Raw genomic sequence first — 25,676 nt, 5'->3', positions numbered from 1 at the left:
ATGGATAATAGTCACAGAGGCAGGTGTCTCCATTGCTATTTCAGGTGCTACAAAGTAAAACCACAGTGGATGGAAAGCAAAATGGTGCCAACACCACTATTCCTTCAGTTTGCATCTGGTAAGTCTTAGCCCATAAAAACCACCTTGATGCTGCGGACATCCACCCTGATGTTAACGACCAGACTCTGTGTTCCTGCCAAAGAAAGGTGGCCAGAACTGCCACTCAGTCTAGGAAATGTCTGCCAAGGATGTCCCCCCACAGCCCAGGAGAGCAGCAGGAGGGCGTGTTCTAGTGTGACATTTCCCGGAACAATGGACTTCATCAAGATGAATATAGAGCATGGATTGAGGAAATTAGCTAACTAGTGAAGGCTGCAGTTATATCAGCAGCCACACAGACTGCCCACTCATGCCAGTGTTCTGTCTTCGCTGCAAGTCAGAACACCCAAACCCCAAATCTTCTAGCAAGACGAGTAATTCTTGCTGGTGAGAAAATTCACACCTCACTCTTCTGCTAGGAGGAGTGAGTACAAGATAGTGGTCAAAATGTTCTTCTGCCTGAGGCACGTGATCCATTCTCACATGGTCCTGTTCCCCCTTGGTCCCTGCTGCTGGCACTGCCAGACACAATCCTCAAAGCCATGAAGCAATCAGCAGCACAGCAAGCATTCTATCGCCTACTAAAGGCCCACAAGAGATAGATAAATATGCAGACAAATGGTGTCAGGCAAAGAGAATAGAGATATACAGAGCCACTACAGCAGAGACCAAATAATGAAATAAATTTACAAAGCACTGCCAAGATGAGGAAGTACAGAAAATGCCAAAAGCACAGAAAGATAATTAGATCAGACCTCTGAGGATTTTTTTTCAATAAAATAGCATGGCAGAGCACATTGTTGGAGAAAACTAGTTGTTTCAAGAAGTAGAGATAATTACAGAGGAAGAGAAATGATGGGCCATTATTTCAGTTTTATGCACAATAATAAAAATATGATAGGAAAGTGCAAACAAATTCTGCTTAAAATGATGAAATCTTGGAGCCTAAAGTTATAGGAAAAGGAAGGAGAAAGCAAAGAGCAGAAGAAACAGAGTGAGAATGGGAATTAAATCAGAAAAGCTGAGGCATAAAATGAATGAAACTAACATGGACTCGCATAGGCAAAGCCTGATGAAATTCACTATGACATAATTGATGAATTAGCTGAGTGTTGCTCTGTCATTAGTTAGAGCTTCACAAACTAACAGGGAGAGTGTATTAGAGGGCTGAGGAAAGGCACGTATCTTTGGGGAGGTAAAGAAGTACATGGGAAACAGATCTCTCTCTTTCCTGTGATTCACTGAAAGAAAAAACTGCGTAGCTATGAAATCCATTTATAAGAGCATACATGTTTAAAACATAATAAAATACAGCCAAAATGAATTTGCCCAAAGCAAATCATGTCAAAATGCTTCTATTTTCTTCTTTGCTAGACTAACAGGTCTAATGTGTAAGGAGGAAGCGCTTATGAAATATATTGATTTCAATAAAGTCTTTCCTGCTGTCCTAATTAACTCTCTCATAAAGAAAGAAAATAAATACAACTTGATAAAATTACCTAAGATAAGGATATGTCTCTGGTTGAAAAAATAATTATCAATGGTTTACTGCCTAAGAAGAAGCTAGGTATCATAAGAACCAGTTCAGATCCATTGCGTATTCTCTTAACTAATGAAATAAAGCTCAGTGGTAAGAGATTATGGAAGCTACCAGAACGGATAAAGTTGCAAGTATATAGGAGGTTAGGTAAATATTTCATCTAGAGTAAAGCTCTTCATCGCACAACAAAACATTTAATATAGAGAATTTAAAAATGTTTTAGAAAGAAGATGGAGGCGATGGATGAGGCAGCAACAATGCAGAAAACAATGTGGAAAGTATATATTGAGAATGATAACATGAGCAAGAATTGATGATAACACAAAAATGAAAGTTTTAGCAAGGTGATCTAAGAAAGTGCTGTGTATGCAATAGCACATACCATTTTTCCAATACACATGCTCTAAATAATTTGTTTGCCCAACCATTCTGGGTGAAGAACTTTTTTCTAATATCCAACCTAAACCTTCTAATGTCCAATCCAACACAACCTGAGGCCATTCCCTCAGGTCCTGTCATGGTCACCACAGAGCAGAGATCAGTGTCTGCCCCTCCTCTTCCCCTGACAAGGAAGTTGCAGTTGCAGTGAGGTCTCCCCTCAGACTCCTCCAGGCTGAACACACCAAGTGACCTCAGTCACTGCTCATCCAGCTTCTGCTCTGGACCCTTCCTCATCCTCACGGCCCTCCTTTGCACCCTAACAGCTTTGTACCTATTTTATATTGTGGTGCCCAAAACTGCCCCCAGCACTGGAGGTGAGGCCACGCCAGTGCAGCCCAGAGCAGGACAATCCCCTCCCTCGCCTGGCTGGAGATGCTGATGTCCCTGGTGTCCCCCAGGACACAATTAGTCCCTCCTGGCTGCCAGGACACTGCTGGCTCATGCTCACCACTGATCAGGACCCCCAGGTCCCTTTCCATGGTGCTGCTCTCCAGCCTCTCACTTCCCAGTCTGTCCCTACAGCCAGGGCTGCCCTGTCCCCATGAAGAGTACTGAAGGACTGGATTCGCTTTCTCAAGCAAAGAGATGACTGAAAGCAGAGAGGTACACATGGTAAAAGCCCTTAAGAAGTTGATGAGAAACCACTCCTTCATACACTGAGGAAACAAACATTTCGAACTGGGCATGTTTTTCAGCCTATGTCACTGTAGTGCACAAACAGAGAATATGCAGAGAAGCTGAGTCAGGAGGTAGAAGCAGTCAGTAGCAAAACAGAGTTCGGCCTGCGCCAAGACATAGACTTCAGGATTCCTAAGGAAACCTTTATGTAGTCTGGTTTTACATCAGGTAATAGAATCATTAAAGTTGTTTTTCACATTCCAGGAGGATGGAATGTAAAAAGGGAGACCAGGCAACGCAACAGTAAATTTTAATTTAGGCCCTGAAGGGACAATCATTCTGGCTAGATCAGTCATGTTGAAAATAGTTTAAAATCTCTATACATTTTTATGGGAACTTGGTAATTTATTTCTGCTCAGAACAACACCAACATACTGGTAATTATTTGGAAACAATACCCCAATTATTGAGGTATAATATTAATTTAATTTTAATGAAGCATATTATAGCACTGAAATCCTTTCTCCAGCATTAAGGAAGCCAATATTTGGTTCACAACAACCTTTTAAAAATTCCTTGTAATTGTCCATTATTATTAGAAAAAGTTACTGCAATACCTTAGTTCTACACCAATGTATTTTACCTGTTTTACATGAAACAAAAGTTCCAGTCTTTGTCTGTGCAAAGCCACACATCTAGTTTACAAATGAGATGTTAACAGGACCTGTTCTAGTCGTGAAAGGTAAATTTTCTAAAGTTAGGGGATTCATAATTTAAGAGAGTTCAGCACAAAATGTTTCTCAGTTGGTGTCACCAGGAAATCAAACTGATTTTCTCCAAAAGTACAAACACTTACACATAAATCCCATAACAATCACCATGACATAGCAAGAGGAACATTCTCTAAGGTCTGATCATTGGCTGAAAGCTTTTGAGCTCCAGCAAGCAGAATGGCAGTACTCGAGAACAGAATCATGGAAGAAAATAATCGTTTAGGTTAGAAAAGACCTTTAAGACCACTGAGTCTAATTGTAAACATAACACTGCCAAGTGCCACTAAACCATGTCCCAAGTGCCACTATTTCAGATTCAGGCTTAATTTCTGTGTTGGGCAATGTTTCAAATACTAGATGAAAATCTGGATGAAAGTCATCTATCACCATTTCTGGTGATCAGGAAATTGCTTTACTTAATTTTTGCAAGCTGAAAAAAAACCCACAACCCCACCAGAATCCACTTAGTGAATGGATTTTCCAGATCCCCTAAAGTACCTTGAAAATCAGACATTTTTGACAACAAGAATTACAAAGCTCACTCATGTCAATTGAAAAATGACTCAGCAACTGATCTTGTAATGCCCCTTGAATTCATCCTTAACTGTAGGAAAGTTTGCTTAGGAATATTACAAAACAGCACACCAGGAGTGTCCCAAACAGACCATCAAGCCAACATTAAATATTCCATATATTTCACCAGTGTCACTCTCTGTAGTCTACCTACAGATAACATGGAGTAATTATCACAATTTATGTTTTAGTGTATTAAGGGATGAGTAAGAATTTAAAACTGAAAATGACCAAATGCTCATTAATTTCTTTGTCAGCTCACCACCTGCTTTTCTTTACATTTCCACATTAGTCATTATATTCTGTTACTCATTCTCTTCTTTTAATTTTCCTTTAATTTCATTTTTCTCTTTTCCTTTTTTCTCACCTTTTTTTTTTTTTTTTGGCTTCAGATTATTTCTATAAAGTTTCTCATCATTCTCCCTTTCTCAATTCTAAAAACTCCTTCCCAACTTCTCAGTGCTACTCTGCCACTAGAGCCACTGATTTTCATATTTACATATTCACCACTGTAATCATCATCAAGTTCGATTCTGATGCTGACATCCTATATTTAAAATTCTGACTTTCAGCTGCAGACCTGGGAGTGCCTGCAAGGTCCACCAAGGAAGTTTTTTTAATAAATTTCTAAGCAGCTAAAGTCTACAACTTTCTATGCTGCCCACAGGTACTTGTTTACTAAGTTGCTTCTTCTTCATCTGTTATTCTGATTTGGTACCTTTCCACAGACACAAATTGAAAAGGTATCAACAGCAGCTATACCCATGCAAAACACAAATATGCCTCTTCAGCACATACTATATTGACACCAGAGTATAAAGAGAGTAAGATAAAATTCACAAATAGGAAAAAAATATTTTACTACAGTATAAAGATGTATCTCTTGTAGTTGGTAAAACTCCTGAATATTTCAAGCATTCAGGAGAGGAAAGAATTTTTAAAAAGGGAAGAAGGAGAAGCCAAGTAAGGGTATTACTCTGATGGTTATTTTTTGCTAGAAATGACATGTTAGTATATTTTTTCAAGAAAGAAAGAGTCTCTGGCAAAAATGAGAATGTCTAGAAGTTGCAGAATATTTAGTTACTATTTACTGTATTTATAATTAAAACTCAAAGGTTACTGATATGGATTGTTCTTACTCCACAAATTACAGGAATATAAACATTTTCTGGAAATCAGGTGTCTGTAAACAATATTCTGTACAGTATATAATTACCTATGTGCTCTATGGTGGTGTAGAAATAGTGCTGGGATAGTTTCTGCCAATTGATTACAGCAGACAAGAGCACTTAGTATTTAAACCCAATCTTAGTGTAAAATAAAATAATGAATCAGCTACATATATTTTGAGAGACTAGAGATCAAAGGACTGGACTGGAGCATTTCTTAATGAAGAAGAATTCCAAGTTCCAGAGAGATCCAGTTTAGTTAACTGCAGTTCACACAGCATTCATAAACATAAATGAGCGAAGGTACTGCAACAGCAGCAACAGGGCAAGGAGCTCTTCTCACGTGCAGACACCAGAGAGAAGGTGACACCAGAGAGAAGGTGACACCAGAGCTCCCTATGGAGCGGGAAAACTGATGGGTTTCACCTTATTCTCTCTCTGGCTTTCAGCACTGTCAGCCCCTATTTTCCTGTTCCTCTTGCTCAAAGGGAAAACCCTTGATCCAATATTGCATGAAACCGCAGAAAATGTGCAGAACAAAAGAGAAAATGTGTGGAACAAAATTTTGAAGCAAATACATTAATATTTCTTAAACACACTACGAGCCTTAAATCAAAGACATTACACAGCAAGGACAAATTCTTTGTTATTATCCAGTTGTCTTTGATCTGGAAATCTCAAAGCCCATGGGTTTCTTGAACTATTTCCAGGCTTTTGTGGACCCTACCAAGGCAAAGACACCCAAAGAACAACTTATCTTGTGACACTCTGATCCTTTTGTTTCCGTTTACAGACAGGACCAGAAAGGCCAAAGTCATACAACCCAACCCACTCCCTAAAGACTGAAACAGAGCGCAGAAAAATGTTAGCTTCAGTATAAGTTTTGATTAATGGCCATGTAGATTCATATTTTAACAGAATTCATAGAAATTTGAGCACTAGAACACTTATTATGTCATCTAATCTATGCAGCTGAAAGAGACGAATTTGTTCATGAAGTATATTTTATATGGCTTTATTCAGTTTAATTTTAAATGTAGGAGCCATGAGGCTCCCATTGCTTTGAGAAAGTTGATTTGTTTATTGTTTGAATTAATTTCACTGTATCCAGTCACAGCAAATATGTTCAAGATGCTGTTCTTAATAAAAACATGGAATGTCCTCAGAAATTTATGTTAGCATTAAAATAGCCAGTGAATATCCAAGCTAAAAAATATGTTGAAATATATCTTTGCATGTAGCAAATTCTTCCTTTGATATTAATGAATGCAGGAATCTGTAAGTATTTGGCAATCTTTTCTGATGCAATTAAAAATTTTTATCCTAATTGATGTGCTTTAGTACTTTAGTAATCAGTTCAATGTGATCCATAAACTTGGCGCTTTTTTTACACAGTTATATTTCTGAATTAATTTAGTTATTTCCAAGCACTGCTGGGTAGCAAGTGCCAAACATTACATTAGTTCCCACTATTTTTTTATTTTTATTACTTCATGAATTCAGAACTTGCAAAAAATTTGTAAATAAGTCAGAAATATCTTCTTGTCATTGAGTTTCGCATCTTGACACATAACACCCATCCCACTCTTATGTGGAGTATTGGCAATATTGAAAGGATAATTTTGAATAAATATTTAATTTCTGCATTACTGGAAAAGCAACAAGTAAAAGTACAGATCCACTGTAAATGCAACTTTGCTAAGTAGGAAGATACTTATAGGTACTTACTGAGTTCTAACTTCATTCCCAAGAAAGATGTATTTTTAAAGAGTAACTATAATTATTGTTGGTTGTCATCAAAACATTGGTAAATATAAATATATATCAAATTTTGGATATTTTTTCTCTTCTTTTCAAGGAAAAAATTGGATAGACTGCTGATTCAGTTACCTTAATGTAAGATTTGTGCCCAGTAAAACCATTTTGCTTATATGGACAAAAAAAATCACAGTATTCAAAGGACTGAGATTAAATCTTCACAAGTCTTGTATGAGAACACTTTTTCACTAGAGAAATATTTTCCAAAGTCATAAGGAAAAAGAACATGCATTAAAAAACCAGCTCTTTAATACAGGATAGCATCTGTATTTACTGTATATGATACAATCTTTATGACATACGGAGATTGTTTTTCTGTTCAAGCCACCTAAAATATTATGCTGGTCTCGACCTTGGAAACATTTCTTAAGCATTTACTGTAGTATTACAGGGATCTTTTGCCAGAAGAGTCACTGCAGAGCCACGGACTCTTTGGGGGCTTTCCTTATTAGGGGTTTTCTCACTCTGGATTAAGCATGCCAACAGTATTTAGTTGCTGTTCTGTATTTAGAACTGATTTGATGGAATGGATTTTGGTAAGAAATGTTGAAACTTCTTGTATTTCATTGACTTAAGTTCACTCCCACAAGACAATTTAGGGAAACATCCATTAAGAAAGCTGTTGCAGACTACCCAGTACTACACCAGCTACAGCAGATTCCTATAGCACGTTACCAAACATTAGGAAATATGCACTTATTCACCCGCAATTCTAATGGTCCAAAAAGACTGTGAAGAATGTGCATTTAGCTTTTTTTTTTTTACAGCTTATAAGATAATTATCACAGATCCTTGGAAATAGTTACTGATATTCAAACAATTACATTCCATTAAACTATTAATTTAAATAAAAATACATCACTTGGAAAATATCAAACATCTCTTGATTGTCAGTCAAAAGCTTTCTGTGAAAGAACTTTTTAGCTCCTCTTTATTGAAGTGCAAAATGCTTAATTTTTTATGATATAAATTGCATAGCAGATACACACCGACAATTCAAATTTAAGGTTAATAGTTATGTCATTTCAATTCCATAGTAACCTTTTAGTGTCCAGATTCTCCTTCTGCCCTGTAATAGTACTGAAAGATTTCTCCACATTTAAGGTTAGTAAGACATAATCCTGGTACGACTACCTGTCTGAACGTACTCTGGAGCTGCAATACCAACTGTTACTGCACTCCCATCATATATGACATCAGCAGTGGTGATCCAATAAATACAAATCCTGCATTTACTCTGGGACAATGTATAACCTTATATTTATTTGTCATATCAACACTGTGGTTACAATATCCTACTGATGTCACCCAGTAAGATTTGGGTTTTTGTTAAAGTTGTCACCAGCCATAAACAGAAGTGTGAACTATTGAAGATTTGTTTAATCTTCCAGCCTTATTCCTAGCAGTTTGAGAAATATTATTTCCCACTCAAGGTCATTTGGCCTAAAGCTAGGACTTGATACAAGAAAGAAAGAAAGGGGTCCCCTGTCATAGAAAGCGTGAATAAACTAGATCTAATCCTGATCTGTAAAGGAACTCTACAATTTACTTTAAAATATAAAATAATCAGAAAGATGTTTCAGAGATCAAATTAATATATAGAAGATGCTTTGAAGAATCACCTCAGTAAAATTCCAACTTCTTACTCTTTAGACTTGAACCCTTACTATCAGAAGTGTCTTGCAGATCATTTAGACTTTAAGCACTTGTCTGCACATCCCAGCAAGCAGGCTACTTTACTCTGAAAGGTGTATAATTTCAAGTATTAAAACTCTGCCATCCAGACAAAACCAGCAAAACCAGCCAAGAACCATGTTCCACTTTTAAAGTTTTATAATTCCAGAATACACTGAGGGGCTTTGGAGCTGTAGGAAAACAGAACACACAAAAAAGTTTTCAAAAGCTACTCTGCCTCTCTTTCATAATAAAGACAATCCCACACAACTTTAGAGAATGCAGAGGACAGAGAGGAGAAGAAAAATAACTTTTATAAAGTCTCAGTATAAGTGGAAAAAAATTAATTCTGAGAACCAAAATCACCTAATATGTTACTAGGCTATGCAATATTAAATCCTTTATCTTCAACAACTTTTTGTGCGCTTGCATATGAACTTTAAGTTAACAAATAGGACTAGAGAGTAAAGTTCATAATATTTTCAGTTCAAAGTAATAATAGCATCACTTACCTAAAGATTGGTCTTTGGAGATGCTTTTTCTTGATTGTAACACAATCATCCATTTAAAGTAGGGGAAAAGACTTCTTCCAGCAAATAACTCCAAAAAAACCCAGGGAGTAATCGGGAAATTTGTTCTTAGCTACTGTGCTGCAGAGAGCACACAGAATGGTATTTTGGTGCTGGGGGAAGCCTCCCTCCCTCTTTCTGACAGTGGAGCAGAAAAGGGCCATAGAGGCCACAGAAGCCAGGCACAGCCGTGCGCTACCAAACCGGGCAGGCTGAGCACAACTGGAGTCAAGCTGATCGAAGCACAGAACTGCACTGGATTCCTTTCAACTGTGCAAGAAAAGAGGGGAGCTCTGCCAAGTGCTACCCAGGTAAAAATCTGTTAGATTATCCCAGCCATAAGAGCACTTACACATACTGGACAAAGTCTTAAATGCAGAGTCACTCTCTCTCTCTCTCTCTCTCTCAAACACACTGTTCCGAGGCTCAACTTTTTTTTCTTCAAAATAAAAGTTGTGCAGCTGTTTCAGCATTCCCATGCGAGTACCTTCAGAAAATTTGCTCTGGTAAAAAAAACTGTATACAGATTAATGAAGACGGATGGATCTGGTCTGTAAGGCTGGCTCTACTTCAAGAGATTGTAATTATTTTACAATCTGGCTTTTATTCACTCTGGATGATGTGTGGATATAACTATGCAAATTAAAGCGCTGCTCCTAATTTTTAGCATACATAACCTAATGACCTAGAATTGGCTGAAGCAGAATATGGTGTTTGCAGCTGGTAGGACCACAGCTACATGAACCAAAGCAAAGCTACATCAGTGAGGAAAACAAAATGACCAAGTTCAGATAGTGTCAGTAGCAAACTGTTACCGTTTGCAAGATAAGATTTCAACATAGATCCAAGCTGAAAATCTTGCTCTGACATCACGCTGACATAAATCAGGAAGAATTCAACCGCAGCGAGCACAGGCTGTAAACAAAGCCATAAAGCAGAAGTGGCCGACCGTGGTTCTCAGTGAACTAAAGTCATGAGGGTTTCAGGTGAGACACAATCACCCACACACGTCAGAGGGCTCATAACAAACCTGTGCTGGCACAGGTCTTGATGGGAAACATGGAACCCAGCCAGAGGAGCGGCAAACCAGCAGCAAGGCAGCAGCACACGCGCAGCTGCACACCCAGAACCGTGTGCCCCCTTCCTGCCAGGGAGGGACGGCCCTGCCACAGGCTCTGCCCTGCACCCCGCGCTGCAGCTCCCCTGCACTCCATTCCTGCAAAGCCCTCGGTGTGTGTGAGGTGGAGCTCCTGACACGGGGCAAGCAGGATCAGGATGGTTGGGATTCTTCTGCAATTGCATTAGTGCTTGGGTGGAGAGGAGAAGGGGGGCAAATTTATACAGATAAGCACATAACACTGGCAATATCAAAGTTTGAGGCAAGACAAGGAAGTAAGATGTGTCTTAGGTTGTACATGACCATGAAAGATCCCATTACTTTATACAGAAACTATTATTCAATTAACAATATTTCATGAAATAACTCCATATAGCAGAGAGAACACATATTCTATTAACATGTATTTTCACGAAGGAAAACCTAGGAGTCAGGTGGGTTTTATTGAAAAAAGTAAACTCTCTTCCTAGAGGTAAAATATACTGCTTTTACAAGAGTGATGGTGTCAAGTTTAGTTAGCCTGAAAGGACCCAGTAAGTGATTCCCATACCACATAAAACTATTTTCTTGACACAGCCATGAAGCAACTATCTAAACAAAAAATTATCAGACTGTCATCAGCAGTTATTTTGTGCAGTTCAGTTTCATCTCCCCCACTATTTCTATTCCTCTGAGAAGTAGAGAGAAATACATCTTCACCAGGGAAAAAATACCTGTGTCAGACTGCAAGATCTTGAAGGATCTGAAGATCTTTATTCAACAACATGCAGTGTTCAGAGTGTTGTCATAATTTAAAAGACCTTCATCTAGTCCTCATCTCGTTCATTCTTGTCTGCCAAGACTTACTATTTCCTTCATACAGTTTTCTTGCTCTAGGTTTCAGAATTTCAAAATAATTTACTACTTTTTGAAGTGTGCTCACTCAGTGATAGTACACCAAGCTAAAAATCACAAAGAAATCTCCCTTTTCTTTCTGTTCCACATGATGTGCATATATAGCTATACTTCCGTTACTTAGAGGGATTTTCTGTAGCTCAGGGTAAAAAATTAGAAAGTTACAAGAAAGAAAAAAAATTCTCCAAATTCTCAATGAAAGCTGTACCAAATATGTTTTCACTGAACTCTGAAACCTTTTATCTAACAGTTTTATTGGTTCTGAAAGTAGCAAACATCTTAAAAGTAAATTTTTCTGGGCAGCTTCTATGTACATTGTTATTCATGGGACTTTCATTCAAGAATGATTTGAAAAAAAAAGTACTATCAATAGGAAATGCTAACATGACTTTGCTTTAATGGCATTGGTTTTCATCTTGCAAAGAGACTTTTTTGACTATTTTTTTCATTCAACACAGCAACTACCCACTGCCTTGTTTATAATATTCAGAAATCATTTCTATGTGTTAAATAAGTATTCACACAAGCCCTTTGACAGAGGGCATTTCAGAAACATGTGGTAAATTAGCTAGACTCAGGCCTGAAGCCTGAGTCCCCCTGGAAAAATAACATGTATAAATCACTCTGCAGATAGCAGAATTGGAGCATATTGAAGTAACACTACTCCAATCTGTAGGCTATAAGTACTCCAAAATAGGCTATGCTGGACCTGATACACAGAAAGCACTGAAGAGGTGCACTTTAATCAGAATGAGGAAGTGTAATTATAATGAGCTTTTCCTTGAAAGCATTACTCTAATTTTTAAAATTCCTCTTTAGACAAGCTTCATCATATTTCTTACTTCCAGCTAATCTTTTTAGGATTAATTAGAATGGTAAAAATCTATTTTAAATGATGCTCTAGAGATATCTTATTTAATTTTCCAACACTGGATAACATCGAAATTAAACATTAGGTAGAAAATATCTAAATTACTTTTTCTCAATTTATTTTCCAATTTTTGTTGTTATTGTTTGCCCACCACAACCAATGGCCACTGCTCTACGTGATGCAAATTATTGTATTTCACATCCCATGCATATGTTAATGTGAACAAAGACTTTTTGGACCAAAACCTTGTAATACTTTACCACTCACAGAACCTGAGCTTTCCAAACATCAATATCTATAGCAATATTTAAGTGATTTGATATTTAATACTATGTCTCAGGGCAAAAGACTGCATATGAGGTAGAACTCAAAACCTTCTAGTCTGCTTGTTCTAACGCCACATATTTCTTATTGATCTGTAGCTCTTTGCCAGAAGTCTGGAAATGCAATTATTTCTCCTACTTTGATTTCAAAGCTGCGGGCAATTAATTTGATAAAATTAAGAACCAGTAATCTGTATGTGTCAGGCACTTGATGCTTTCTACTTTCTAGCTAAAATACCTTCTGGCCATGAAGATATGTGTAAACATTGCTGGTTGGGGTTAAGACCTCTTCAACTTCTGTAGAAAGACGCATTGGTGGGAGAATCAACAGAAAGGGGAGACAAAGAAATTATGAAGGCATGATCAACCACATATGTGAAAAAGAAATTAACTTTATAAAAATGCTGGAATATCAGTGAGAAAAATAACTGGCAAACTGTTCTGTAAGAGTAGTAATTCTGTCAAAGTAGAAAGATAATTAATCTAAGCAGCTTGTTGTCTCAAGGCCAGAACTATTCAATATTTTCTTCAATGGTTTGGATGGAGAAAGGAGTTTTTCCAAAATGATATTAAGCCAGTAATATTTTCTGAATGTCCTTGGCAAACTGCAGAAATGTTCAGAAAAAAAAGAGGACATAAAAAATACCAAGCTCTACATACACATGGGAATAATCTGCAGGACAAGGGGCCATTGGCTCAGCAGCATTTCTTTGGAAAATCCATGGGAAGCAGCAGTGAATAATACACCAAACAATCACAGTCTCAGGCAAAAACAAGCATGATCTGGGAGATATAAAAAGGAGTATTGTCCAGAAGAGCAACCTGCCACTCTCTGTGTTCCCAAGGCTCACCTGAAGCATTGTTTCTTGCTTTGAGACAACACAGCTCAGCAGACACGGGACTAAACCTTGACAAAAGAGAAATTTAGAAAACATCTCACGAGTAAAGACAGAAGGTCACACAATGTAGCCTAAGGAAAAAGAAAAGAAAACCTAATTAAAAATATTCCAGAACATAAATATAGCTGTATAATTTATGAAAACAGACTGTTTCACCCTACCTCTGTGGTCAAGAAATAACAAAATAGCTCATGGGCTTGTAAGTTGCGGTAATAAAGATTCAGTGGTGAAAAAATACTTTTTAAAGGAAAGTAATAAGGACATTAATTGTTAAGGGAATCTGTTCTTGGAAACATGAGTAGCTTTCTAAGCATGGATTTTTAAATGGCTATATAAGCATGTGTCAGAAATTATTAGCCTTGACTTGGATGAGAATATAGACCAAATAATCTCTAAATACATGATCCATTCTCATTGTTCTAAAATTCTTTGGTAACCAACTGCTATTATCAGCTTCTAACTGAACCTGCTAATTAGTTTTGGATTTTAGTGTGCATTAAACCATTTATCAGTTAGCTGTAGCACTTGGGTTTTTCAATCTTTCACTTGTTTGCCCCTTAATCCAAATTTTAAACGTTGGTCCTTAATTCTGGCAACAAAGAGTGACACTTAAAGCTTTATTCCATTAAACACCATTTCTGTTTTGCTCCTCTATGTATGGGGTCAGATATTTTCCTATATTGTTCACAAGCAACAAGAGAACAAATGAAGAGCTAAGTTTTGTACATCCATTTTCTGCACTAATGAAGTTGTTCAAGAAAAAGAGAGCATATTTCTACATGTTTCTTCTCTTCTTACAGGCTTGAAACATAAAAATCTAAAGCAGAACTTGTGAAAAGAGTGCTATCTTACTTTTCAGTACAATACCTTGCACCAGTTTACTGGTTAGGAAACTTGTAATCAAATGACTAAGTAATGCATGAAGAAAAAACTTTATATAGCAAAAAGATAACATATTTTGTTCAACCAATCGCTAATGACATTTTTATTCAAGTATTTCTAAGCTTGTTGGAATAAATTTACTCAATAAAGGCTGTGTACAGAATAAAGATTCAAACTTGGTGCATGAGAAACCAGAGGGAATTATGTGAAATCTACCTATGCCATCAGTGTCAGTTCAGCAAGGTCTTCCAAGGCTCTTTACAAGACAGAATAGCTTCCAGAACCTTCCCTTCCCTTATAATGAGAGGGATAAGCCTCTCAGCATGCCTTTTTCCAGCTTCCAATGTCCATGGAGGGACTCCAAATCTGTCTATAGCAAGCTAATAAAATTGTCCAGGTGTCTGATGTCCCCAGGAACAGGTTAATTGCTAAAGGAGATGCTGTGACTACCTGGCTTGCAAAAGGTAATTTTATCACAAGCATGTCATGCTTGATAAATAATACTATCTACTAGAACTGTGTTTGTGCAATGGTTTAAGGGCTGAATTTTAGTTACCCCATTCTTCATACTCCTTGGCACAACTCATCCTGTTAAGGATCAGGCTGAGTGGTTTTTCACCCAGCTGTTATACCAGGTTTGCATAAATCTTACTGCACTCTGAGCAGTGTAGGACAGTCTCGATTGGTTTCCTCACATTGACGTCAGCAAAACCCACTCTAAAACTTCACCTAATGACTGCTCCAAGCTTGAGAAACCAGACAGAACTAAAGAGAATTGTGACTCATTCAGAATGCAGATGGAAGAGTTTGCAAATGTCACTGGATCTATTGTAGTATGTGTGCTAAAGCTCTGTGAAAAGAATTCTGTAGGCCTTTAAATTCTGCTTTCCCTTTTTACCTTTCCTAAGTAAAATGAATTGTAAATGAAATCCTAAATAAAATAGTCTTATTCTCTCTTATTTTCCCTGTTTACATGCACACAGAAACTGAGCAGAGACTTACGTCAATGCCGTCATGCAGGAGATTAATTTCCCTGCTAAGACTTTCCTGCTCAGACTGGAGCACAGGAACTTGGCTTAAGAAGCTTCCCAGTGCTTTACTTGTGCTTTTATATTTTACTGCATCGTAAAAGTCCTAGTAAAATTCAAGCAAATAAGTAGAAATAACACAAAAAAATACAAATACCAATGCCTTTTGGGAACGTTAATTTTCCTGATTAATAAAACTCTTCTGAAGAATGTGACTGGTATCACAGCTGTATTTTATTGGATTCTACCTATTAGGACTTTCTACTCTGCATCTCCAGTTAAGGAAAAGAGAGGGATGAGAAGGAAAGCAAGGGAGGCGAAATGAGAAGAAAGAAATTCCTTTGGGATATATGATGCTAAACTAGCACTGAGATACACAAGTCAAAACATGGCATTTTTTGGTTTTGAGCCAGTGCAATATTATTATTGGCCACAGTTGATGGAATTTCAGTCTATATCAGAAAACACTGTAATTGATGTGCCATGTGTTTTCTAAATGTATACATATAGTGGCAACTATACACTGACAATTGAGCAACCATTGACACAGCATACTGTTGCTCTTTAGGGTGGAAAAGGGTAATAAAATCCTCAGAACTTAGTACAGATGGGCTGCATAAAATCAAACAAAAGATAATTGCTAAACACTTTAAAGGTAATGATTAAAATGTATGTCAGGATAACTGTTTGCTACAATACTTAAAGATTGAAAAAGAAAGTTTAGAAATCCAAGATTGTCCAGAAAGGAAAACATCACTAACTGTGCCATACGTTAAGCGTGGCTATTGGACAATGTCAAAATCATGACCAAAAGAATTTCTGCTGAATTGAGATTGCTTGTGGAAAATATATGGGCACTTAACAGGAAGAGGCTATTCTAAAAGGAATTAGAAGGTATATGATAGACTGCATCAATTTTCTCTATATACAACAGTTCTCATCTGAATGTCTGGAACAAAGAGGCAAGAATCTATCATTAGCTACCTCTTCACATTCAAATCTGTGTAGGTGGCGGAGTTTAAAAACCTATTTTTTTTTTTTTTAATTTTAGGTTTTGAAAATATTTTGCTCTGTCTTTCATCATAGTCTCCAAGATTATGTATTTCAAAGTTTTCTGAAACCTACTTCATTAAAATTGGTTAAAACACCCTGGTCTATGCACAGTTATTGAGATTTTCTGGTTTTCATCATCAGACTACTGGCACCCAGTTTGACTGACACAGAAACTATCTGGAAGTATAAACCCTTGCACTTTCCTAGGGGATTAGCAGTATCTAGGACTTGTTGCAGTATCTCTTCTATCAGCTAATTGTTCTTTGTTCACATTGCCATTGGGTAGGTACAAAAAAAGATGACACAGCAAAAACGCTACAGGTGATAAATAATCTTATAAAAGTGTTTCTCTTTGCATTCAGAGAATGAAAAACTGCTTTTAAAGAACAGTTCCCCCATAGATGTCTTGAAATCTGACATTCATAATTTTTAAGTCTTACAAATAGTCATAAACGAAATTCTGAGTTCAGCTCTATCCTCAGATATCTAAAATGGCCATAGACAAGAAACATCTCATGCATGACTCAGAAATCTATTATTCTAAGACAATAATATCTTGATCATTCTTATCTTTCTATTACAAAGATATTCACAAAATTTAAAGTATACAGCAATGATCTAATTTTTTCTTCCTATCTAGATCCTATTATGGCCTTTGCAATGCACAGTACTGTCTTCCTAAGATAGAAAGACACACACAACTTTTTATTCTCCTTTTACTATATTACCTATATTAATTTCCTCCTTATCCCAGCTTACCATCCCCCCAGCACCCCACACACTTCTTCCCAAGTCTATTCACTGTGATGACATTCCTCCAAACATGCCAAGTATATGTGTACTCATGAGAGAAGATTAGCAGGAAGTTTATCTTTTCTAGCAAAACTTTTTGGAGACTAAGAAGAAAACTCACTCTGTTATTTGGCAAGAGCATTTCCAGAGAAGAAAGGCAACAAACAAAGGAGAAATGTAGAATTGTATATATCAAAGAGTTTTCTCTCTCTCCATCCCATAAATTTAATTCTTAGGATGACCAAATTATGTAAAACAAGGCTGTCCTGCTAATTGTAGTCTAGGCATGAGAAAAACTCAGAAATTATTTCAAATGAACTGGTAATTATCCTCAGGAAGGGTTCCTGAGTGTGTTCATGTTCAGGGCTCCTTGAGATAAATTTTGACAGTCAGATAATCTAGAGTGAATTTGTCAGTATATCACTTGTTTAGTCAACAAATTTTAAAAATAAAAATGGTGCCTAAAAGTAGTTCAATGCTCACACTTTTCATTAAGGGTCAAAAGTTAGTCAGAAATATAAAACAAAGAGAACCTGAGAGAATGTGAAACACACCAAACATTACAGTTTATAAACAAGAAATGACTCATGATTTCCTACTGTCTGTCTAGATTTTTTTTCACTTTCCCCTCTTCATGGAAACATCTCTTTTTTATTCATACAATAAAAATCCCATTTCAGAAAAATTAATCTCAAAACTTTATTATAACTACAAGCCTAACGAAAACTTGAATATGCATTCATTCTATACCATACTCTGTCTGAACTCAAGGCTGAGGCAGACTAATTTTGCTACTTAAGTTCTCTGAGATGTTTGAATGTGGGTACAACGTAGCTGACTTCATTACCAATGCAATTATTTCCCATATTAATTTGGTGTACACGTAATGGCTATGCTCCCAGCCCCAGAGAATGAGCTGTTGTCATTATCTACTAAAGAAACAAGGTACTCACCAGGGCATTGTTAAACTCCTTATGTATTGTCTGTGTCTACCTAGACCAAATAATGAGTTGCAATTTTTAATACTAAATCTCAAAATTGAACTAAAAGCAACAAAGAACAGAAATTTTAATATAATCTGTGCAATGGTGTCTTTTGTAGACCTATTAAACTTCTTGTGAGTTACTCTTGAATGGCAAGCTAAACCACAATATTCAGTAAGAAAAAGGTTTTCCAGTGTGTAATCACATCTTGGCAACCACTGAAAAATAAGTTTTAATAAGATGTAGATTTAAAAATGACTGCTGTATAATGTTTTATGCTATCTGAAGACTGTGTGTATTTTTTGTCACTTCAGAAGGCACCGATTTTGTAACTCTTTTTAGAATTTTATCATTCATTTCCTCTCATTACCTAATGGAAAGATAAACTGATTTTCTCACACCCCATCTTAGCTTTTCCTCTGAAACCTATCAAAAAACATGCTAAGCTGTGCTATTTGTTCTGGTTCTGAGCTATGTTATGTGGGTACCTTCTGACTACAATCCTATACCATCAAGCGGGAATTTGAACTAAACCACCGAACCACAATTCAGATGAATATCATTAATGCAAATGCGCAAGATTCTTTTGTCGCATCCCAGGAGATTCAAGGTTCCTCTGTCAGCACACTGAAATATTGTGCACTTCCATGATTTACTCTTTACAAATTCTCATGAAAAAATAAAAAGTTGCCATTTCACTGTGTAATACAGTGGTCATTTTGACATTAATTTCTTCTTTAGCAAGTACATTTCACACCAGTATTTGTTTACTTTCTTCTACCTATCAAATTTTTGACCATAATTAACTTTGCGTAATAAAATCAGCCCTCCCCAAATATTTAATATTTTCCTGCTAATATGAACCAGATATTCTCAACAGCTTTTGAATAACATTGCCATGAGCACAGTAAGTCTCCTTTGTTATGCAGATTATTGTCAAGAAGTAAAGTATAATGAGACTAATTTAAAATTAATTATATAAATTGCCAAACAGCAGATTTTTAATTATATTGTTGCAGAATTTATAAATAAGCAGGGAGATCCATACATTGATTAAAGTTATCTGCCTCTATCCTGACAAGACGAGGTAGAACTGGAATTATTTTATCCAGTCAAACAGTGTGTAACAGATACTACCATGTGTATCACAAACTGATGTTTTCTCTGAAGCCCAGTAGGATGCTATAGGGAATGTCAAGCATTTAGCAGCTCTGCTATTATCAGACTCTTATTTTTTCCACTGCTGTATGTTTTTGAATGTTCAGAGCAGACTACTTGGTAAAAGAAGCATTCTTACGCATTTAGAAAAAACCATATAAGACATACTGGGGATGTAAGCAGCCCCAACCAGTGGTGATGGCTGCAGCTGAGCACAGGTAACACCATCAGTTCATGGAACAATCATGGAACAAACAGTTTAGGTGGGAAAAGACCTTAAAGGTCATTGAATCCACCTGTAAGCTTAACACTGCCAAGCCCAGCATGAAACAATGTCAATAAACACTGCATCTTCAAGTCTTTTAATTCCTCCAGGGATGGTGATTCTACTATTGCCCTGGGCAGCCTATTCCAAAGCTGGATAACCCTTTTAGTGAAGAAACTTTTCCTAACATTCAATCTAAACCACCCCTGACACAACCTGAGGCCACTTCATCTGATCAAGTACTAGGCTTGTTACTTGGGGGAGAGACCAAAACCCACCTTACCACCCTATCTCCTTTCAAGCAATTGTAGAGAGTGATAAAGTCTCTCCTGACCCTCCTTTTCCCCTGGCTAAACAGCCCCACACCTCCCCCAGCCGTTCTTCACCAGACTTCATTTCCAGACCCTCCACCAGCTCTCTTGCCCTTCTCTGGACTCACTCCCACACCTCAAAGACTTCCTCGTAGCAAGGGGCCCAAAACTGAACTTGGGACTCGAGGTGTGGTGCCACCAGTGCTGGGTACAGGGCGACAATCACTGCCCTGGTCCTACTGGCCACAGTATTCCCGATACATGTCAGGATGGCACTGGCCTTCTCAACCACCTGGGCACACACTGGCTCATGTTCATCTGCTGCCAACCAGCACCCCCCCAGGTCCTTTTCTGCTGAGCCGCTTTCCAGCCACTACTCCCAGCCTGTAGCACTGCTTGGGGGTGTAATTGTAATTCATTAAGAACAATCAACACAGTTAAACAAAATGTAATTACTTCAGTATTTCCCATCATGAGTTGCAGAAGCCTCATTTTGGACTTTTGAAAAACAGACCATCTTTCATTCACATTGGAGAGAAGTTGTAACATCGGTCCCACTGATGTCAGTAGCATTCACTACGACTAACTCCCACTGTCAGTGTGATCCTCAAGGAGCAGATGGAGCAATATTCATTAAATTTGTTTTATGTGGTAAATCATGCTCCCAACAAACAGACCTATCAAGTTATGATAGGTCTTAACTAATAGGGACAACTGCAGTAGAAAATAAAATGTGCACTTTGAGATAGACTTAGGAAGAAACTATTTCTATTTCTTTAAAAAAACAGGTTTTGGAGCTCTTGAAGTTAAGGGAAAACACACTTTCCACTGAATTTTAAAATTTTCATGCCCAAGAGCCCTAAATTTGGGTATTACCTGCCAGATACTCTTCCAGATATATTATCAAAACGTGCTGCAATTTTCCAAGTGAGGAATTACACCCTTTCAAGCAACAGCAATACCAGCCATAATGATGCTAAAAGTCTCCATGTAGCCTGATGGCAGCACTAGCACAGCTCAGAAACCCAGATGTTAGAGAAGAGCCCTGAGCAGGGCCCTCAGCACAGTATCTTCTGCAAGAAGCCTTCACTGAGATAACCAGGCATAGGTCCAAGCAACCCTTTAGTGGCCAGTGCTCCCCTCCATATGACTTACTGCAAACAGTGCAGACTGAGCTTGCACCCTTTTCCTTGATTCTGCTCTTCAATTTCTTGATGCTTATTGCTTGAACTTCTTGTGTTCAGTTAATTGTGTTCAGATTGAGACAACTGCTCTTGTTCCTCAGTTTTATTTGAAGTAACCCACAATACTTATTGCAAGGCCACTATAGTGCATTAAAGACTTTAAATTCAATGATCTAGAATGATTCTGGTTTGGTTCAGTGAAGAGACTTTACCCTAAAGATACATATGAAAAAGAAAGTATTTAACAATGGTGAGCACTTAAGTAGCATGTAAAATGAAATGAGCTTGTTATAAATAATGACTGTATGACAGGTGCTAACAGGTGTCCATTTAGCGGCCTTTCTTAACGTGTGAGGCACCTAGGGGTTTGGCTTTTACTCCGATTCTATACAGCTGAGCATCTGTGTGCACAAGACATTTGTCAGTAAAATTTCCATTTCAACTACAAACTTTTTTTCACTTGGATCAATTCAATTTAATTATCCCTTTATCCAGATTAGTTATATGAATTCTTCCATGACACTCTAACCTTAATTATTCTTTTAGTGTTGTTATACAGACCAGCTCATAAACCATGGTTAAGAAAAACATTTTTCAAAAACATATAGCCTAAGGAAAATGTCATGGGCTACTCAGATCAATTCTGCTAAGGCTGTTTTGTGTGAACATTTTTAGAAAAGAAAACAAAGGGAAGACCAAGGAAATGCCAGTAACATCTCTATATAAAACCATGTTGCTTTCTATTTCTGTTAATATTGATCCTTTGTATCCCCTGTGGAAATCATTGTTTTTGTGATTTGGATTTTTCTGGTTTGTGGAGCCATATCTTCAGGGAGGGACACTCAGTGACTGTGCCATGCAGAAGCTCATGTTACACAGCCTTGGAGGAATAATGATCTGGGATAATGTTGAAGTAGTGAGCTTCCAACTGACTCAGGGTATCAAAAGCTAGAAACATGACTGTAAGGAGGGAGCCACTGAAAACTCAGAGACCTGCAGCTTTCTGGAAACACCAGGAATAATGGCTGGTTTAAATAATCTGGTCTCTTCATTGGTCTCTTCCAGCAATGTCTGCCAGCCATGAGGAAATAAGACAGAAAGTAAGTTTAGTTCTTAGAATAACTGGCTCTGATACACTTCACATCTCAGCATGCTCCTGTTAGATCAAATGATGACACTATGAAACTGCATTTGCAGATGCTGAAGAAAACCACATTCCATCTAAGACTGAAAATTCAAAACTGCAAACACATATTCCTGAAAAGGATAAAAATGGGAAGATCCAATCACTCATTAACACAAATATGTAGTCCAGTTCCCTGAAAACAAAAAAAAAACCAACCAAAAAACCCAAAAACAAACAAACAAACAACACAACCAAACAAAATACTATGATGATGTGGGACAAATATCTCAGGATTATATGGCTGAAATACTGCATTTGCTCTTCACAGGTTTGATTTGCAAATAAAGAGCACTTTGCATTTCAGGTTGACATTGTAAACACTAAAAAGGGTACAAAACCTTTCAAGAACAGCACTGTGATGGACATGTAGAGCTCTAAATGGGATACATAAATAGTGTTTTGCAACCAAGAGAAATAATAGAAGCCAGGACAATGATCAGTGTTTGGAAAGAGATGCATGAACTGCACAAGTCAGATGACTGTGTCAGTTTTCACAAGTGCTAGCAGAGATTATATCTCCCAGCATGATGCTTTACTTGTTTTCATAACAGCAGGACACTTCACTATTGTTCAAGTTTTTGACTGCCTCCCAGATCATTTTCCATGGTATTGCAGTGCAGCTGGTTTAACCCCATCATATATTTGTACAGCTGATTACTGCCACATAAACATGGCAAAGGGATGACAATTTTATCGTGTTTTAGGATAATTTTGAATTCTAATTTGTCTCTCACTGTATTTACAGGTCTTTCTATAACTTAATACTATTCCCAAGAACAAAAATGCACCCATGTCAGTGGTCTTCAGAGCCATGGAAACACCTTTCTTTTCTGACAAAAAAAAACCCTTTGATAATTCTTTGCCAAATATAATTTACAGCCAGTGTATGATTCTTAGAAAGTTGCTCTTAGCCGTAAAACCAGTTATATGGGTATTTATCTCAAGGAATCAGAGAACAAAAGAGGTGATGAAGCAAGTCACTGTATTCACTCACAGTGACCACAGCTGTGGAAAAACTATGTCTGAAAGGCAAAGCCATCACACAGCAAACAGATCACCCTTGTACTCTAATTTCAACCAACTAGTATCAAAATTATACCTTCAAATTTGCAGGAAAATATCCTTCTGTTGACAACTGTTTTAAGGAATGATCCTTCCTTGGACTCTATCCCAAGTGATGTTGACAACTAAAATTTAAACATAGATTGGATATTTCCCAACTACGAAGCCACCTTGGTAACTTACACACATCATGACTGGTAAGTAAATTAGCCTCACAATTTTTCTTACATTAATCTGAAGTTGTGACATTGAACTGACATCTGAATGCATACTAGGCAGCTTCAATTTTAACTTACAGAAATTGAGCTTGTTATGCTAATACTATATAAAGCCTTGCACACTTATGCCATATTGATGGTGGAAGCTGATCACTTCACAGAATGTCCTTTGTTAAGTGATGTGAGTGGCATTTAAAGTAGATTAATGGCAAAAATAACCTGGTTATTTTTCCTTTTTATACAAATGTAAACAACATGGACTGACAGATAAGACTCTGTGTTGGGATCCAAGAGCCCTGAGCTTTTCATGAGTCCATGGACATGATCTTGGACAGGTCACTTTCAACTCAGACTGTCCAATTTCAGCAGTGAGAGCTGGTTAAATTTCTTCCCTTCAAAATCTGTTTTACTTTATGGACTAAAAGTATTTGCAAACACTAGGTATTCTTTCTACCTTTGTTTCTTTTCCTATATGAAGCAAACTTTCATTTCAGTGATTCGGTAGCAACAGCTTTTTCTAAAACCCCTTTCCTATGCCGTCATATCTAGTAGTATCTTTTTTGTCCGTGTTATATAGCAGGTGTCCTGGTTTCAGGCAGAGCTCGTTAATTTGTGGCTATGTAACTCACCATTTCTTACTAGCACTTGCCACACATTGAAGTATGTCCTTTTGTATAAGTTTTAAGGAACTGCTTGAAAGCGACAAAAAGTAAATATCTACTTGTTCTCAAGATTTCTGCCTTGTTACAAAACCATACTTACTATTTGGAATACTGCAGTGATTTCCTGCTGGTACTTTGATCCAAGAATATCATGAGCTGTGCAGGTGGTTTCTGTCACACTGTCATTCATATTTTTGACAGATTTTGAGTCTGCATAATATTCCCTGATAAACTTCTTAATGTTATCTGTGCCAAGAAAGGAAAACTTACATTCTGCCAACTTGCTGACAAACCCTATTGACAATATCAGACACTTACTCAGTCAGTCAGGAATGCAAATAAACCTTCAAATCACAGTGAGAAATACTAAAGAACCTTGGAAAAGGCCACTATACTTGACCAGTCTGACTGACTAAACCATAGGGATACATGTAATTTGTTGCATACACATAACCTTGGTTTTAAGGAAAAAACATCTTCAGTCCAATCTGGAGTTCAGCAAACCTACTTACCCTTTCTCATCAGCACAATGCAATCTTTCAAGTTAAGCAACATTATAATGCAAGAATGCATCTGTGAGTAACTCCCCTTAAGTTGCAAGCACAGAACTAAAGCAGGGTATCCTGTTTCAGCTTAAAGGACTCTTCACTGGCATCTTTGACTGAGAGAAGAGTAAGGAGAAAGAGTACTGGAATTTCCCACGTCAGCTTAATACAGGTTTCCTGAAGGAGTCAAAGATAACTAATCTGGACTCTGAAGAATATGTTGATACATAGGAGGTGTTTGGCACCCTTCCCAGCTACCTAATTACTCTAATGTAAATCTAGAAATGAAATCTACTTCCATCTCCAGCACCTTCTGATACCATGAAATTTCAAAAGGTAAATCCAAGATTCTAAATAGAACATCACAACACACAAAATATCCATTTATTCTCCTGATGTAAAAGTACTGAAAAGTATGTATACTTTGACACAGTCCTCCTGGGCAGACAATAAATTCAGTCATTCTAAAGCTGAAACCTACTTTGAAATTCTGTTTTGTCCCAGCATAACTAATCAACAGCTGGGCAAAGTGATGGGAGGAATTTAGATAGTGTGAGTTGTGGCCATTCCACAGCTATCACTTTCTGGGATTTTTAGGTCTTTTCCCTTCCTTGCTATTGTACTGAAGTAATTTCCTCCTCCCTTTCTGCTGCTCTTAATATTTCTTTTGTTACACACCACTGGATTCCTCCATTTTTAGCAGCATTCCAAGATGAGATACATTTGGGAAGGCTTTGATTCTAACGTACAACAACACAAGGCCACAGGCGAGACCCTCAGCTAGAGTAGAATGCCACAGGATCTGGAGAATGAAGGTAGCTCTTTGCACCAATCCCCTGGTTATGAGCAGAGGTTAGGTGACATGCAAAAAATAAGTGCTGAAATACTAAATAACAGCATTAATTTGTTAGGCAAAAACTTTTCACTGACACAGAAATCATTCATAACAACTTGGAAAAAAAATTTCCT

At 37.3% G+C, this 25,676-nt stretch overlaps 1 protein-coding gene across 5 annotated transcripts in view; it reads right to left on the bottom strand.

Moving 5' to 3' along the window:
- Positions 1–25,676, bottom strand: part of PDE1A (phosphodiesterase 1A) — a 198,337-nt gene that overhangs the window by 97,853 nt on the left and 74,808 nt on the right. Inside the window, exon 1 of one of the 5 annotated variants that reach the window (XM_030952807.1) lies at positions 9,218–9,798. The exons of the other annotated variants lie outside the window; for them this stretch is intronic. Within the exon in view, the coding sequence (XP_030808667.1) occupies positions 9,218–9,270 (53 nt within the window). The 5' untranslated portion in view covers positions 9,271–9,798. Of the gene's footprint in view, positions 1–9,217; positions 9,799–25,676 lie in introns of those variants that run through there. 5 annotated transcript variants of the gene reach the window in all.

The sequence above is a fragment of the Camarhynchus parvulus genome, chromosome 7 (genome assembly GCF_901933205.1).
Source record: "Camarhynchus parvulus chromosome 7, STF_HiC, whole genome shotgun sequence".
NCBI lineage: Eukaryota > Metazoa > Chordata > Aves > Passeriformes > Thraupidae > Camarhynchus > Camarhynchus parvulus.
The sequence above is the reverse complement of the archived record's forward strand: the minus strand, read 5'-3'. Positions and strand labels throughout refer to the sequence as shown.